The sequence below is a fragment of the Lucilia cuprina genome, chromosome 5 (assembly GCF_022045245.1).
Source record: "Lucilia cuprina isolate Lc7/37 chromosome 5, ASM2204524v1, whole genome shotgun sequence".
Lineage (NCBI taxonomy): Eukaryota > Metazoa > Arthropoda > Insecta > Diptera > Calliphoridae > Lucilia > Lucilia cuprina.
Window position 1 is genome coordinate 65541658 of NC_060953.1, and position 19639 is coordinate 65561296.

The 19639-nt window shown below is 30.7% G+C and overlaps 1 protein-coding gene across 1 annotated transcript; it reads right to left on the reverse strand.

Annotated features, from left to right (window-relative positions):
• Positions 1–1437: 1437 nt before the first annotated feature.
• LOC111679316 lies at positions 1438–13001 on the reverse strand. Its single transcript, XM_023440869.2, has 11 exons — positions 11526–13001; positions 9716–10359; positions 8881–9037; positions 7023–7150; positions 3842–4009; positions 3268–3671; positions 2993–3204; positions 2679–2937; positions 2454–2616; positions 2157–2259; positions 1438–1796 (listed from the first exon to the last, which is right to left on the reverse strand). Exons 1-11 carry the CDS (start codon positions 12960–12962, stop codon positions 1674–1676), a joined length of 3798 nt encoding a protein of 1265 aa, XP_023296637.2. The 5' UTR covers positions 12963–13001; the 3' UTR covers positions 1438–1673.
• Positions 13002–19639: the final 6638 nt, after the last annotated feature.

The following is a 19639-nucleotide window of genomic DNA, read 5'->3' on the forward strand; positions in this document are numbered from 1 at the left end:
AAGAGTTAAAAGAAATAAGAAATTTGTAGTCAATAAGTTTTTTTTTTTGTAAAATAAAACAGGATTTTTGAAGGATTTTGAGGATAAGAAACTCGCATTTACTACAAAGCTGACTAACTAACTAACTAACTAAATAACTAAATAACTAAATAACTAAATAACTAAATAACTAAATAACTAAATAACTAAATAACTAAATAACTAAATAACTAAATAACTAAATAACTAAATAACTAAATAACTAAATAACTAAATAACTAAATAACTAAATAACTAAATAACTAAATAACTAAATAACTAAATAACTAAATAACTAAATAACTAAATAACTAAATAACTAAATAACTAAATAACTAAATAACTAAATAACTAAATAACTAAATAACTAAATAACTAAATAACTAAATAACTAACTAACTAACTAACTAACTAACTAACTAACTAAATAAATAACTAAATAAATAACTAAATAAATAACTAACTAACTAACTAACTAACTAACTAACTAACTAACTAACTAATTAACTAACTAACGAGCTAACGAACTAACTAACTAACGAACTAACGAACTAACGAACTAACGAACTAACGAACTAACGAACTAACGAACTAACGAACTAACGAACTAACGAACTAACGAACTAACGAACTAACGAACTAACGAACTAACGAACTAACGAACTAACTAACTAACTAACTAACTAACTAACTAACTAACTGACTGACTAACTTAATAACGAACTAACTAACTAAATAAGTAACTAACTAACTAACTAACTGACTTACTAACTAACTTTCTAACTAACTTACGAATTACCTAACGAAGTTAATAACTAACTAACAAACTAAGTAACTGACGGAATAACATCACATCCACGATCTAACTTTAGCGAATTCACTGTTTGGAGATTCCTCGTCCTTTTTTCATCAGAATCATAGCATCTTTGTGACTTTGACAGGTCAGGTTAGCTTCCTCCAGCTCCCTTTTATTTAAAGCTAATACATTCGCACTTTCGTTGCTTGCTACTCTCGAGTGGCCTGGTCCCCTTATGGCCTCTACAAGAGTAGTTAAAGCGTTTTTACAATTTAATACGGTTACATAATTAATTACAGCCTAAAAACAATTTTGAGCCATTAAGCATCAATATATTCTAAAGAGATCAAAATTTTTAATTGCAAATAGAGAACTGATGCTCCTTTCAAGAACAAATGTTTTTTATTTTTCTCTTGTTTTCCTTCATGAGATTTTTAAAAAGTCTGTTCCTCAGAACACTGTAAAGTGTATTACTTGCCTACGTATCGATATCGGGCCTGATAGAGATTTACGTAAGCATTACTTACATATCATTATAAACCTATTTATAATATTCCGAAAATTCCACTTATACTACTACCAAAAATAAAACACTAACAAAACACAGGTAAGTAAAATTTTTATTGAATTCAACAAAGCTAAAAGTCTTAATATGTATCCAAGTGCATTTAAAACTCAAGACATTTATGAGTGTGTATGTTTGTAACTAATACTATTTAATAATGTTAAGCTTAAAAACATGCAAATTACTGTCAAAAACATACGTTATGAGCACAAGTTTATTTGGCTCTTAATAATGCCACCACCAATGATGATGATGATGACGACGATGACTATAACGATGTGACATCCTTGTTATTTATGTTGTCGTATATCGTTTCCACAGTTTAAAGTGCACAATCTCTAAACTTAAAATCAACAGACTGACTGCATAACCAAAGATAAGAACCAACAGTGCTGATGTAAATGTTTGCATATCAACCTTAAAATATACAAACATACATACATACGTAAATACATATAAACGAAGAATACAAAATGCTCTTATTGTCTGTCTGTCTATCATTATTATTATTATTATTGTTATCATGTGAATGAAGTTTGAGAAAATGTGCAACGTGAATACGGTTGCACTTTAAATAATAAGGCCAATAGTGGGGAGTGCTATGGAGATGAATATGTTATGAGGAAATATGTATGTCACAGCTATTGCACAGAAAGCCAAGCAGGCAGGCAGTCAGTCAGACTGTTTGGCATGTATTAAAGATGTACGAGGAAGTCTTATGACAAAAACACATTTTACCAATAATTGTATTAATGGTAAAATGTGATATCTACTCACCCTTAAATCATCGGTATGCAATTGTTTAACACAACGTGGTTTGGGTGAGTGCCAAACTTTACGTTGATAATCGGTTAGTCCCACTTCAGTAACACGTCGCAAGCTAAAGAAGAAGAATAGTTAATTAAAACAGGTAAAGTAGCATTTTTGAAAAGCATTTTCTTTTGTTGTATTCTCAATGAATAAGTTTCTTAGTGAGAAATATGAAAAGTCTTTACAACTTCAAGTTCGACTAGAAGTTAAACTCGGTCATTGAGAAGAAAACTTTAGGAAAGGTGGTTAATTTTAAGAACCCACCCATAAGTTATAACTTTTCTTAGAGGTGAACCCTTCTGCACTATGCTGACCATTTTTTGAGGTGGAAATAATTGTATTTCAGTTAAATCACATATCTCCTTTTCGCTAAAGGTATCGGCAATGATCTTGTAAGCCGTAGCCACATCCACATGAAAAGCAAAACCTTGAAAATCATATTAACTTGATCACTAACTATTAAACGTACTTTTAAAATACAAAACTTACGTCCCTTTTTTATTTTGGCCACACCAAAATCGGGATCATACCAGTTCGAGGCTTCATTAGTTTTGGCATGAGCACCCGTCTCATGACTATGCAAGATATCACGATAAGCTTTAGCCTTTTGGGCATCTGTCATTTCAGTCATTTGTGTAGGCAAAACAAAGTTATCCGGTGGACCATCAACAAAACCTGTATCTCCAGTAGTCGGTACACTGGTAACTTTTTTGGCATACAATTCCTGGGCATCAGGATCTTTAGTACGCTTTAATAAAACACAATTACTTTTTGAAAGTTTTTTAATTGCAATTTCAAAATACCAAAAAATAATCCCTATTATAGACAATATCCTCAACGCCAATCTCCAAATTACTGTGTATAAGATCTTTTAAGGTGCGTATAGTTTTGGGTTTCTCCATTAGCAAAGTGCCCACAATACTGGCCGAATAAAATTGATAAATCGAAAAGGAAAAAAACAAAGAGGTAATAACAATACAACGACCCGAAAAGAAAAACGTGGAAAATGATAGACCTAATAACGCAGATATTATAAATTTTAAAATAATATGTACTTTTTTCTGGAAATCTCAATTACCCTGTTGACATATAGAACCAATATAAAACAGCAAAGATTCAAAAAATAAACCCACACGTCTTCTGGACTTATCGTCAACCGCATTTTGACCACAAAACAAACCACCCCAACGTACAAACCATTTTTTAAAACCTCCACCCTTAACTGACACCATTTCTTTGTTCTCCCTTCTATCCTCCATAGCAGCACTCATTAGTCTTTCGAAGGCTTTCATATCGGTACCCGTATTGGCCTCAAACTCATCCGGATCAAATTTACGTTCCAAACTTGTTAAAACCCACAGTAAAAAAATTGTTATAAAACCACATACGGCCAGAAATACCCAAACATCATTGGAAAAAGGCTGCAGGAAAACAATACGATCCTTTTTTGTACTTCTCGGATGACGAAATATAAAGCAAGGCCTGTATTTAACACACAACATATGTACATATGTAAATAAGCTTTAAACAATAGGAAAACTTTAAATTTATTGCAATGTTAGTTTTGCATACTATTTGCTGATATAAAGCCTTGAGCTTAACCACCATCACTATCAACTACTACTACCAACTATCAGCAGCTTTTCTCCTACCTGGCCACCCATGTTCTCGATGTATAATCAATCACTTTGGCACGTTCGATACGAAAGAAAATCGGTGATCCCCCAATATCCGCCTGCTTGCGCACTAAAGCACCAATCATGCCATCAAATTTGCCATTCTTTAAATAACCCCAGGTGGCGGTCTTCGACAAAATGAAACTGCAAGAAAATAATTCTGTATCAATAATACAAAAGGAACAAAAAATAAACCAACAGCATCAGCAGCAAAAGTGTAAAAAACATACACATACACACACACACACAATAAACAACAACAAAACAATGTACAAAAGTGTGCAACATTAAAATATATGTACCGACATTTTCATACAAAAACTATAGACGTATTTGACATTAGGGTGATACAAATCTGAAAAGTAATTTAGTTTAAAGCTAAACTGTTTGTACGATTTTCTAAAGTCACTCTTAAATTAGTTTATTGGTGCCGAATTGAATTTTTCAAATACAATTTTTTGAAACAAAAACAAATCAATAATAGCAAAAAATTACGACATACTACGATACAACCGTACAATACCGATTGTGAATTGAACAAATATTTAATATTAATATGGAAAAAGTTATGTATGGATAAGCTCAATTATGAATCGATCTTTTGAAAGATCGGTATAGAAGATACATTTCTGTTTGTTTAAAACTTAGTTGTGTCGAATTATATCGCTGAGTTTTAAAATCAGTCCCGAGCGTTAGAATAGAGGAACCTTTTATGGGTGGTAGGATCAATTATGGGCCGATCGTCATAAAATTTTTTAGTGTTCGTATAAGACATGTTTAAAGCAAACTTCATCATTGTACTCGTATTTTGAAGCCAGTAATGGGCCTTAAAGTCATTTTCTGAAGACGATCTCTTATAAGTGAAAGGATCAATTACCGATCTTCATAATTCATTTGGTAAAGGCATGTTCGTTCATGTTAAACATGTTTATGTCGAATATCACAGACGTTATTTTAGGCCAATACAAGAGCGTTGCAATTGTTTTGGGGCTATGCGAAAACGTGGACCAATATTAGATTATATTCAATACTAAACAAACCTTACCTATAGGAAATATTTATGAAAAATGTGCAATCCTATATCTCTTTCTGTTCGGACCCTATCGAGCGTTTAACAGACAGACGTACAGAGCTAGATTGTCTTAGAATTAGAGAATACATACATATATTAACACATTTATTCAATTACCAATATGTGTTACAAACGGAATGACAAAATCAATATATCCACTATCTTTTAGATAGTGGATATAAATATAACTATAGTAGCCTAATCTTTTAGTCAAAAGTTTTTCAAAACTTTATTGGATATTGTTTTTGGAAGGCATACTATTGGCATGATCAACTCGGATTTTAAAACGATTGTCGGACTTACTAAACAGCAGATCGATTGTGTAACCTAAAGCTTTGTACTATTAAAAGTAAAGGTTCTACAAGTTGATAATCTTATTTCAGTTCTTAAAAAGTACATAATCGAAGCTCAGAATTACTCGATTTCATGGGATCGATGTCAAGCCGTTGTTCTCAGATTACATTCCAAACAAACGTTTTGTTAGTAAATCGTAAATATAAGTATAGAGTTCTCTAATCCAAAATGAATTTTCTCATAGTACCCTACTAAATTTAACAAAAAAATTTAACATTATAATAAATGAATTGAGTATTTTTGCGAAAACAACATACGCTAGACTACAGGGACCTATATAGACACTACTTGAAACTCTAACAGATCTTTTGTTTAAGGCATACACTTCAAGTAAATTAAATAAACATTTTCAATCAAACAGAATTGATTACAATCGGAAGCGGTTTTTGAAGTACATTAGTAATGGTTTCCTTTAACCAAGTACTATATATTTGATTCAAATACGTATGCGTTAAGTACGAAAAATCTTATTTATTTTATCCAAAGTGTACTTATACTTGATTTGAGATAAAACTTTAGATAATTTAGGAATTTAAAAGATTGCATTCATACTAAAATGGGCTTGATTTGCAGCTCGATTCGTGCTTGATTAGGGACAACAAAACAATTCAGCAAAATAGTTGAAGTGAAGTGCAACACAGCAGAACTGTTTAATTATACGAGATTTTCAACTTTTCTTTTCAAACACTACAATCTACCGATAATTCTACGAAATTTTCATCTTTTCTTTTCAAACACTACAATCTATCGGTGAAGATACTAATAGTTCACGATCAATTTAGACTTCATAGTTTTAGCGGCTCGATAAGGAGAGATTAAATTTTGTTCCATCAAAGTCCACTTAATAAATTGTAGGGTAACGAAACACATTATGTTATATATAAAAACGTGTTACTTTTTTGTATACAAATAGTATACTGCTTTGCAATGTACGTTGTATACATGTCTGAAGATTGAATTAAAATTGTTATGAAAAAAAAAACTGAAATATAATTGATGACTCTTAAATTGAGTTTTTGTTTTTCTTTGTTTCTATATTTATTTTACCAAATTGAATGCTTACATTACACATTTGAAAATGAAAAGTGCAATGCAATTTATATGAATTATAAATTTAAATTTTGATAAAAAAAAACATTTAAATTTTTTTAAACGATAACCAATGTTTTTAAACAAAATTTTATTTTGGAACCTTAAACAGTGCCTTAGATTTAAAAATCTAATCAAATAAAATTCTAATTTTTTCATACAACTCTTATCTTATTGAAAACTATATAATACTTTAATTTCCAAACACTTTTTAACACAAATAATATAAAATCAGTGATAGGCAATAGAACCATAGGCACTATGTATATAAAACAAATAACTAAAAGAGAAAAGTAAAAAAAAAAAAAATTAAAATGTAGATATAACTAAAAATTCACAAATATACATAAAAAACCAAAATGCAATACTCTCTCTATGCCCACCATGGATTTTAATACACGCAAACGCAAAATTATTTTTTTTTTTATAAACACACAATATTTTAAGTAAACATTTGATGAGTATGATTTAATGATGTTTCTTGTTGATTTAATGAACAATCTGAATTAAGTATTCTTAACAAATTACAAAGTGTTGTTATAAAATATCTATAGATACGTTCAAACTTACGCACACACACATACACACACAAATACACGTTAAAATTACCATTAAATTAAAACGGATGAAGAAATAACGAACCTGAAATTAAATAATTCTCTGACATGTGATAGTAAAGCAAAATTAAAACGATTCATTGAATCCAAATGTGTATCATAGTGTGATGTTAAATATTCTTCCAAAGTATCGGAACGATTTTTATGTGTTATCTAGAAGTAAATGAGATATATATACACCAGGTATGGAATTTTAAAATTTTGGAAAAGAATACAAACGAATGGAATAATTAGTCTATAAAGTAGTAAACTTTTTTACAGACTAGTCTAAGATAGACTAAAAATTAGTCTGTAACTAAAAAATAGTCTGTAATAGACTAGTACTTGCCTTTTAATTAGTCTATTGACTAGTAGTCTATTTACTAGTCTATAAAGAAGTCTATGGGCTAGTCTTTTTAATAGTTTGTAACTACCCAGCAAAAAAAAGGAACTTCCAAAGAAACGAAAAAGAAGTAGAATGTACTGCATGGAAATACTGAAAAAGACCTGGAGAAGTGATGATTTCAATACAGGCTTGTTATAGGAGGGATTTATTTGATTCCAAATTCACTACATCTGAAATCATTCTTATGAAGTAATTTTTATGTTCTTTTTTTGGAAGTTATTGGGAAGTGTAATTGTTTTATTATAGAATATAAATAATTTAACTTTAATAATATTAAAATAAATAAATTACACATTACTTCAACAGAAGGTAAACAAATTCACTTAGAGATGATAAATGTTATTCTTTTGGAAGTACTTCGTTTTATTTTTGCTGGGTAAGTCTGTTTATTATTCTAGTCTAATTAGCCTCTTTAATAGTCTAAAAAACTAGTCTATAAACTAGTCTATTGACTAATCTATAAATTAGTTTTCGTCTAGTCTCAAAGTCTATAATCTAGAATCTAGACCTGTTTATGAACCAGTCCTTTGACTTGTCTGTGAAATATAGTATTGAATAGTCTATGAACTAGTCTATTGCCTAGTCTATGAAATAGACAGTTAACTAGTCAACAAATTAGTCTATTGACTAGTAGACAAACTAGTCTATAAATAACTGTATGGACTAGTATATAACTGGTCTTTTTATAAATCTATTGTCTAGTCTTTGGACTAGTCTATTCGCTAGTTACTTTAGAAGTCTATGGACTAGTCATTAGATTAGTCTATGAATTAGAATAGAATAGTCTATTGAATAGTATATAAATTACCCTGTTGACTAGTATATAAAAAACTCCACTGGATATTCTATTGACTAATCTATGAGCTAGTCAGAACAATAGTCTATTAAATAGTCTATGAATTATTTTATTGATTATTCTATTCACTAGCAATAGACTATCTAATGAGCAGTCGATGAACAAATATATTGATTATTATATACACTAGTCTATAAGATAGAGTCAATGGTCTCAAAACTAGTCTATGGACTAGTCTCTAAACTACTATCTAGTCTATTGACTTGTCTAGTTATTAGCCTGTTGACTAGTTTATGGGATGAGCTCTATTAAGTAGTATATGGACAGGACTAAAAACAAGTGAACTACAATATTTAGAAAATAAATTGGTATATTGAGTAGTCTTTAAAATAATATATAATCTAATCTTATAGCCGTGATACACAGTTGTAAGATCTTACAACGATGTCAGTAAAATGTTCAGAAAATGTCTATTAATCGTCTGAACTAAAAAATTTTCTTCTGCGACGTTGTCAGACTATAATCCACAAGCTTGGTCTTAAACTAGACCATTCATACAACATACTAGTCTATAAACTAATCTTGTACTAATAGCTGAACTAATATATTGTTTAAGGTTAAAATCTAGAGTGGAATAAGTAACGGATCTTTTAAATTATTTAAATAAATATGAATATTCTTTAGTGAACTCCAACTTCTTACCACTACTAAGCAACGCACTTTAGCCAAATCCATATTGATTCTTCTCATTATAGTCGTAGTAGTCTTATACCAATGAGCCACTTGAAATCCTTTATTTCGAGAAAAATAACCAATTTCTGTCATATTCATTTCGCCGCCATACTGTAGACCTGGATTCCTAAAGAAGAAAAATCTATATCTTTTATTTACTTGAATCCTTTCAGCTAAAATAAATGTAAAACTTGAAAAAGAATCAAATTTAATAATTTTTTTAGTCTATGTTTTAGCAACATAGATATTTGAATAGAATTTAAAATGAATGTCATTAACTGGATTGAGTTTCATTTAAGTAAATAGAAAAAAATGAGAAATATTTAATATTGACTTGATTTAACTTTTCCATTGATCATCTGCTGGCAAAATACACAGTATAGAAAGTGGAGAAAAAAACTGTGTTCAGTAAAAAAAGTTACAAAATAACAACAACAAACATGCCTTTTGCAACTATTTAAACATTCAGTGCAACAATGATGTCTAATAAAAACTTTTTCTATTCCCCTTTTACTCACTCTCACAAGCATATGTTTGTAGTTAGATGAATCTTACCCAGCAAACATTTTTCTTCACATAATGCATTCTGAAATTGTTCTTAAATTAAATTAAAAATTCGTTTTAAAAAAAACGTTTGGCGATTCGAGAAGTGAAGCAGACTTCTTGAAGACACCAATATGCAAATCTATCTAAAATCTAGAAAAATTTCCAACACTTTTAACTTCCAAATGTATGAAGGGTATACGGAAATATTTTTAAAATTTATACAGAATATAGAGAACGAGTAAATGTTGTTGGAACATACCAAACATCGTATAACAAGTAGTAATCCATCTTTTGAAGTGTATTATAATCATCCGACTCCGTTAATGTAGAATTTGTTAGAGAAGGTGGTGCTGGTGTGGCGTCTGAGGGATATGAAGTGGTGGCAAGAGCACGCATACGTCGTTTTGCCAATATTAACTCTGTATTTATATTGATGTTGAGTTTTTCTAGGAACTTTTCAATAATCTCTATGTCATCCTCATCTGTTACCCCAGCAGTACGACTGGCATTCGAAGAAGCTGACGACTTATCGTCTACAACGATACGCTGTTTCTGGCGAATACCACCACCACCAGCAACAGTCTTTGTTGTCGATGTTGATGAGGATGAGGATAAAGTGGTTGTTGGTGTGACTTTGTTTTGTAAGCCAAAACCGGATGTGGAGGCGCCAATAACATCCGATGGGTATGTGGATAATTTTTTAACTTGTAGAATTGTAGCATTGCTGTCGTTGACAATTTCCTCCTTAGAGCTCTTCTTGGTATTTGCTTCTGTACTATAATTGTTCATCTTGCTTTCTATATCATCATCATCCGCATCATCGATTTCAGTTTGTCGATTAAATACATAATCCTCCAACAACAACCAGTGATACATTGAGTTAAAAAAAGCCTTATTTGAGGCCTGTTGATGTTCAAGTTGTAGATGAAAATGAAAATGAGTTGTAAAGTATTAAGTAAGTGAATGAGTGAGGAAGTAAGTAGGTAAGTAAGTAAGTATAAACGTTGTATGTATAAATGAATGAATGACATAAGCAGACATGGACAAATGTATCGATTCACTCATCCAGACACGTATTGTAAATGAGAAGACGACAAAGGCAAACACAGCACAGTTTAAATGTAGTCGTTGTAGTCGTAGAACAGTTAAACATCATTTCAAAGCCATCATTACAGTTTGACACACCATGCAAACATAAATGTTTAATATCCGTTTCCGTTTTTTTATGTGTACGAGTGTTTTTTTTAAGTAAACAAGTAAAGTAGTGCAGCATTTATGTTGTATAGATTTTTATTTTATAGATTCCATCATATTTGTTGATAAACATTGTACATAAGGAAGCATTTAATAAAGAAACAATGGCAAAATAAGAAATAGAATAAATAATTTAATGTTAAGTAATCAAAATAATACTTTGTATGTATGTGTGTGTGTATGACTTGATTATTGGTTTTAAATGAACAATAAAAATTGGTCATAAAATTGCAAAAATAATTTTAGTAATTTAGGAAATGAACATATTTATTTTTAATATTTCAATGCATCCAAAATTAAGATATTGATAGGGATTTCATAAAATCATGGCATTTTTATGTTTTGATTTTTAAAACTTTGTCGTAAAATGACAACTTGATACATAATGAAACTAGGAAATCTATTAATCCTATATAGTTCTAGTCAAAATAAAAGAAGAAAAAAATGGATCAAAAACAGACAGATGCAGACTAGACTATAGACTAGATTATAAACTAGACTATAGACTAGACTATAGACTAGACTATAGACTAGACTATAGACTAGACTAAAGACTAGACTATAGACTAGTCTATAGACTAGACTATAGACTAGACTATAGACTAGACTATAGACTAGACTATAGACTAGACTATAGACTAGACTATAGACTAGACTATAGACTAGACTATAGACTAGACTATAGACTAGACTAGTCTACAAAAATATCTACTAATGCATTTTAACATTCGAAACCAATTGTTTATATAAAACCAATGAGCAATTGGGATTGGATGATACATTCTTTTACAGAAGAACAACTGACAAAATCTCACCATTTCCAAAAGACGACGACTAGCTCCTCCGCAGGCCAAATCCAAGACCACAATTTGACAAAAAGCTTCTGGCTTTAGTATCTGTTCCAGCCAATTAGCATTAGTGAAAGCATTACGTGTAGCCGGACCACTTGCAGCAGCCGCACCAAAAGAACTAGCTCTACCAAACCCAACACGTGAAACAGAACTACTCGTACTAGCACGATTTTTATTTAGTAAATGATCAATTAAAACAACGTTCATCATTATACTTGGAGAATTTGGCACGTTATTGGGAGACGATTCATTGTTGTCTTCATCAAACGTATACATGCGACGTACAAATTTCACCATTTCCAAATTCATATGAGTATGTCTTTTATAACTAAAATTATTTGTTTTTGATTGTTGCTCATTTGATTGGTCTGTTGTTTCTGCTGGTTCTTTGCAAGTGAAAAATGTCACTCGTGGTATTTGTTTAAATTTTAAAGCAAACTGTGTTATAAACATTTGCTGTGCCTGAGCAGTTGAATCGAATGTATCAAACTGTCCATTTGAGTTTTCATTATCGATTTCAGGGTCAGCTTCATTTTTATCATTCTTCTCACCATCATCAATTTTATTCTGGTTATTTGAATCAGTTTCATTCAGGTTGTTTGATTCCGACGTTGCTGTTTCATTATTAATATTGTTGTTCTTTGAAACTTTATTGCCACTGTTGGCAGCAGATTCGTTGCTGTTACTCGTATCATTAACTTTTAACGTTGACATTTTCGATTCTATGCTCTCTTCCGGTTTGTTTTTATTTTCTGTTTCATTGTTGCTGTTTTTGTTATTATTGTCTTTCTCATTGCTCTTTGGGATTTCAGACTCTGTTTTATTTAATTGATCTTTTGGCATCAGTAGTGACTCTGTTGGTGGTATTGTTGTTGCCGTTACAGACGTAGTAGTTGTTGTTGTTGATATTGATGATGATGATGATGCTGATGATGGCGATGGCAATGGCGCTGGCATTTTCATGTTCATATACATCATATTTGACTGTTGTTGGTCTTCTCTTTTTGCTACATTTTGTGGCAATTTATTGGAATTATTATCGTTTTCATTAATACGGTCATAAATCGTGGCGGTATTGTTATTCTTGCCTTTATTTTCAGTGGTTGTTGATGTTGCTTCTGATGTTTCTTTCTTTGCATCCTTTGTTTTTGTTGTTTTTATTTTTGCAATATTTTCTTGTATCATGTCCCTGATGCCATTAGTATCATAAACAGAATCATCTGCCGCAACATCAGCAGTAGCACTGTTAGCAGCATCAGCAGCCGTATTTACAATACCAATATCATATGATGATGATTTACCATAAACATGTTGCCCCATTAATGACCACATTAATATTAAAAGCAACAACATCATTTTTATTTTCTTATTAAAATATTTATACTTTGTTTGAGGCATCATAAATTTCTTTACATAAGTACTAGTAATATAAAAGTATTGTATGTGTTTTCTTTACAACAATCTCACGTTTTGTTCTATTTTTTTCGGATTCTTGTTATTTTTCCGATTTTTTTTCTTCCGCTTTTTGATGTTTTCACTCCTTTTGTCACGGCTTTTATGTGCAATTGAAACACTTCAATTTTCCTTTTATGCAAGTCAAGAAGACAACAAAGTAAACCGACTATAATATTGACCACTTTGCCATATGTGTGTGCAAGTATGTCGATAAAGTAGTTGTATTTATTATGTATATTAATACGCTTATAAATGCGAATTAGACTGCTCCCGAAATCTTAACAGATTTCTTCAAAAATCTCATATTTGTGACAGGCTGAAATTAGAACCCTTCTAATAAAAATATCAAACACCATAGTATAGTCTATTTCCTAGCCTACTATCTAGTCTATAGTTAGGTCTAGCCTATTGTCTAGTCTACAGTGTAGTTAACAGTCTAGTTTATAGTTTAGTATACAGTCTTGTCTATAGTCAAGTCTATAGTCAAGTCTATAGTCTAGTCTATAGTCAAGTCTATAGTCTAGTCTATAGTCAAGTCTATAGTCTAGTCTATAGTCTAGTCTATAGTCTAGTCTATAGTCTAGTCTATAGTCTAGTCTATAGTCTAGTCTATAGTCTAGATTATAGTCTAGTCTATAGTCTAGTCTATAGTCTAGTCTATAGTCTAGTCTATAGTCTAGTCTATAGTCTAGTCTATAGTCTAGTCTATAGTCTAGTCTATAGTCTAGTCTATAGTCTATAGTCTATAGTCTAGTCTATAGTCTAGTCTATAGTCTAGTCTATAGTCTAGTCTATAGTCTAGTCTATAGTCAAGTCTATAGTCTAGTCTATAGTCTAGTCTATAGTCTAGTCTATAGTCTAGTCTATAGTCTAGTCTATAGTCTAGTCTATAGTCTAGTCTATAGTCTAGTCTATAGTCTAGTCTATAGTCTAGTCTATAGTCTAGTCTATAGTCTAGATTATAGTCTAGTCTATAGTCTAGTCTATAGTCTAGTCCATAGTCTAGTCTATAGTCTAGTCTATAGTCTAGTCTATAGTCTAGTCTATAGTCTAGTCTATAGTCTAGTCTATAGTCTAGTCTATAGTCTAGTCTATAGTCTAGTCTATAGTCTAGTCTATAGTCTAGTCATAGTCTAGTCTATAGTCTAGTCTATAGTCTAGTCTATAGTCTAGTCTATAGTCTAGTCTATAGTCTAGTCTATAGTCTAGTCTATAGTCTAGTCTATAGTCTAGTCTATAGTCTAGTCTATAGTCTAGTCTATAGTCTAGTCTATAGTCTAGTCTATAGTCTAGTCTATAGTCTAGTCTATAGTCTAGTCTATAGTCTAGTCTATAGTCTAGTCTATAGTCTAGTCTATAGTCTAGTCTATAGTCTAGTCTATAGTCTAGTCTATAGTCTAGTCTATAGTCTAGTCTATAGTCTAGTCTATAGTCTAGTCTATAGTCTAGTCTATAGTCTAGTCTATAGTCTAGTCTATAGTCTAGTCTATAGTCTAGTCTATAGTCTAGTCTATAGTCTAGTCTATAGTCTAGTCTATAGTCTAGTCTATAGTCTAGTCTATAGTCTAGTCTATAGTCTAGTCTATAGTCTAGTCTATAGTCTAGTCTATAGTCTAGTCTATAGTCTAGTCTATAGTCTAGTCTATAGTCTAGTCTATAGTCTAGTCTATAGTCTAGTCAATAGTCTAGTCTATAGTCTAGTCTATAGTCTAGTCTATAGTCTAGTCTATAGTCTAGTCTATAGTCTAGTCTATAGTCTAGTCTATAGTCTAGTCTATAGTCTAGTCTATAGTCTAGTCTATAGTCTAGTCTATAGTCTAGTCTATAGTCTAGTCTATAGTCTAGTCTATAGTCTAGTCTATAGTCTAGTCTATAGTCTAGTCTATAGTCTAGTCTATAGTCTAGTCTATAGTCTAGTCTATAGTCTAGTCTATAGTCTAGTCTATAGTCTAGTCTATAGTCTAGTCTATAGTCTAGTCTATAGTCTAGTCTATAGTCTAGTCTATAGTCTAGTCTATAGTCTAGTCTATAGTCTAGTCTATAGTCTAGTCTATAGTCTAGTCTATAGTCTAGTCTATAGTCTAGTCTATAGTCTAGTCTATAGTCTAGTCTATAGTCTAGTCTATAGTCTAGTCTATAGTCTAGTCTATAGTCTAGTCTAGTCTATAGTCTAGTCTATAGTCTAGTCTATAGTCTAGTCTATAGTATAGTCTATAGTCTAGTCTATAGTCTAGTCTATAGTCTAGTCTAGTCTAAAGTCTAGTCTAAAGTCTAGTCTAAAGTCTAGTCTAGTCTATAGTCTAGTCTATAGTCTAGTCTATAGTCTAGTCTATAGTCTAGTCTATAGTCTAGTCTATAGTCTAGTCTATAGTCTAGTCTATAGTCTAGTCTATAGTCTAGTCTAGTCTATAGTCTAGTCTATTGTCTAGTCTTAGTCTAGTCTATAGTCTAGTCTATAGTCTAGTCTATAGTCTAGTCTATAGTCTAGTCTATAGTCTAGTCTATAGTCTAGTCTATAGTCTAGTCTATAGTCTAGTCTATAGTCTAGTCTATAGTCTAGTTTATAGTCTAGTCTATAGTATAGTCTATAGTCTAGTCTATGGTCTAGTCTATAGTCTAGTCTATAGTCTAGTCTATAGTCTAGTCTATAGTCTAGTCTATAGTCTAGTCTATAGTCTAGTCTATAGTCTAGTCTATAGTCTAGTCTATAGTCTAGTCTATAGTCTAGTCTATAGTCTAGTCTATAGTCTAGTCTATAGTCTAGTCTATAGACTAGTCTATAGACTAGTCTATAGTCTAGTCTATAGTCTAGTCTATAGTCTAGTCAGTAGCCTAGTCTTTAGTCTAGTCTATAGTCTAGTCTATAGTCTAGTCTATAGTCTAGTCTACAGTCTAGTCCATAGTCTAGTCTATAGTCTAGTCTATAGTCTAGTCTATAGTCTAGTCCATAGTCTAGTCTATAGTCTAGTCTATAGTCTAGTCTATAGTCTAGTCTATAGTCTAGTCTATAGTCTAGTCTATAGTCTAGTCTATAGTCTAGTCTCTATAGTCTAGTCTATAGTCTAGTCTATAGTCTAGTCTATAGACTAGTCTATAGTCTAGTCTATAGTCTAGTCTATAGACTAGTCTATAGTCTAGTCTATAGTCTAGTCTATAGTCTAGTCTATAGTCTAGTCTATAGTCTAGTCTATAGTCTAGTCTATAGTCTAGTCTATAGTCTAGTCTATAGTCTAGTCTATAGTCTAGTCTATAGTCTAGTCTATAGTCTAGTCTATAGTCTAGTCTATAGTCTAGTCTATAGTCTAGTCTATAGTCTAGTCTATAGTCTAGTCTATAGTCTAGTCTATAGTCTAGTCTATAGTCTAGTCTATAGTCTAGTCTATAGTCTAGTCTATAGTCTAGTCTATAGTCTAGTCTATAGTCTAGTCTATAGTCTAGTCTATAGTCTAGTCTATAGTCTAGTCTATAGTCTAGTCTATAGTCTAGTCTATAGTCTAGTCTATAGTCTAGTCTATAGTCTAGTCTATAGTCTAGTCTATAGTCTAGTCCTATAGTCTATCTATAGTCTAGTCTATAGTCTAGTCTATAGTCTAGTCTATAGTCTAGTCTATAGTCTAGTCTATAGTCTAGTCTATAGTCTAGTCTATAGTCTAGTCTATAGTCTAGTCTATAGTCTAGACTATAGTCTAAAGTCTAGTCTAGTCTATAGTCTAGTCTATAGTCTAGTCTATAGTCTAGTCTATAGTCTAGTCTAAAGTCTAGTCTAGTCTAGTCTATAGTCTAGTCTATAGTCTAGTCTATAGTCTAGTCTATAGTCTAGCACATATCCTGGTCTATTGACCTGGCCGTAGCAATAATATTATAAAGTCAAGTATTTTAATGATCTAAACAGTACCAACGCCATGCTCATTGTTAACTTTGAACTGATAAAGGAACATTTATTTTAGAAAATATTGCAGCTGTCTAATGTACATTCTTAAAAATGTAAGTTGAAATATTGCATGAGCGTAGTAAATATGAATACTTTTGAATACTTAAGAAAATACGAGAAACATTGTTTTAGCAAACTAAGTAATACCTACTCCCAGCTAGTTAATAGTTGCAGAAAGGAAAAGAAATTCCTGTATTTTTTTAAATGTAATAGAGATTTAGGACCAATGTACAAATGTTTACTACCTCTATGAAAAAACTATAGCAAATATTCCGATATCATATGCAAAAGATGACTTTCAACTTACTGATGAAGTGTAATTTGACAAACAAAAAGGGTGAATAAATTAGATTTTTTTTAAATTTGCAACACCCAACAAGAATAGTAACGCTTCTGAAAAAAATATTACATCTTCTCGTCCCTATACATATACATACTTTTATCTACATATGTCTATGCGTATGTAAACTACCATTCATTGTCATTCATCATCCTTTGACATTATACGTTTTTCCGTTCGCTTTTATGAATGACATGAATTTTTTTAAGATAAACACACACATCAAATATTTTACCAATATGTAAATCGCCTTTTTAATATAATTGAATTTTTTCATTTTGTTGTATTTTTTGTTAAATTTTATTGCTTGTCAAAATATTTATAAAAATATCGTAAATGTTTATCATCAGAAACCCTATTTAATATCGTAAACAATATTCAAATTATTAAATATGACATATTTATTAATAACAAAATCATGTTAAATTAATATTATCCTCCTTAGTAGTACTAAATCATGGTCAAATTCCTTTAGTTATTATTATTTTTTGTTTCATTATTTATACATGTGTGTTTTATATGAATAACTATAATTCATTGGTAATTGAAAATTTCTAACTTTTTGAATAGAAAATTCCCATGTTAAAATATATGACAGCATGTCACAATGTCATTGAAAACAATTTTCAAATTGCACGCTAAACCAAAAGTGCACCACCGCCAACACTCATTCGCTACCGCACTAGTTCAGCAATCGTATGAGGAATAATAAAATAACTTCAAAAAGGTATAATAGAAATCAAAATAGAATAGAATGTATTTTTCTATTTATGTATGTGAAGGAAATGTTCATGTTATTATGAATTCCATGGCAACCTTCATATGCCTCCAAAAAATGTTTGTAATGGAACAATTTATATAAAATTTAAAAATGTCAGAGTATTTTTACTTTATTTTTGTAAATTGTTTAGTACTAATTGAATTAAAATGACATTAATATTCTCTTGAATTTCTAGTTAATACCAACTTTTAAGAGATTTTCAGCACTAAACTAGAACTAGAAGTGAACTAGAACTGAACTAGAAGTGAACTAGAACTAGAACTGAACTAGAACTGAACTAGAACTGAACTAGAACTGAACTAGAACTGAACTAGAACTGAACTAGAACTGAACTAGAACTGAACTAGAACTGAACTAGAACTGAACTAGAACTGAACTAGGACTGAACTATAACTGAACTAGAACTGAACTAGAACTGAACTAGAACTGAACTAAAAAAAGAACTGAACTAGTCCTAAACTGGATCCAGAAGTTTATAAATATTTAATTTCTAATAATGACTTATTTTTAGCCAAAAAGCTACATTTAACTAAAAATTCACCTTTTAGAGAAAAAAACGAAAAAATTTGTGTATTTTCGAAATTATTGAAATATAGTATAATTATTATACTCAACATTTTTGACTCTTGACCTTTTTCGCATATTACAAATATCAAGTTCCTTCTCTTGAACTAAAGCTTAAGAAAACAATCAATTGCTGATTTTTAAATACAATATCTCATTTTCTTAAAATATTAAAGATAAATTGTTACTTGTTAAAGTGTAAATGACTGTGTACGCCATCACTAAATATTGAATACATTTTGCAAACGAAAAAAATTTGAGAAACAAAAAAATTAAATAAAATAAACATGTTTTTTCTGCATAAAAAGTATCTATTATTTTGCAAAGTTTTGTCTTGTTTTTACAATGCAAGTAAGCATTTTTATATTTTTTCTATATTTATATGTAAACACTTATATTGTACATAGATATTTTGTTTTGTTGTAGTCGTTCTTACTTTTTTTGTAATATTAACATTTTTCGGAAATAAACAGTACACTAGGGAAATCAAGTTTTTACAACACATCATCATTTGTGGGAAAGGAAAATTGTAAAAAAGTACATAAATGTTCGAATACTATTTTGAAAAATCCAACAAATGAAGTGTAAATTGAAAGGTTTATGCGTAGTTTTAGTTGTGGTAAGAGTTAAAAGCAAAAGCATCTAGTTCAGACAACACCTACATATGTATATTCAAATGTTTGAGGTTGATAAATGAAATACTTAAAAAAAACATACTTGAAAAATATTGTACACTTTATTATTATCTGTGGTAAAGACTTATCTTTTAATAGTTTCAAAGCCCTACCTCGAAGTTCTTAAAAAACGGATATATATCTTCCTCAATATGCAGTTCTAGTTCAGTTCTAGTTTAGTTCTAGTTAAGTTCTAGTACAGTTCTAGTTCAGTTCTAGTTCAGTTCTAATTATGTTCTAGTTCAGTTCTAGTTCAGTTCTAGTTCAGTTCTAGTTCAGTTCTAGTTCAGTTCTAGTTCAGTTCTAGTTCAGTTCTAGTTCAGTTCTAGTTCA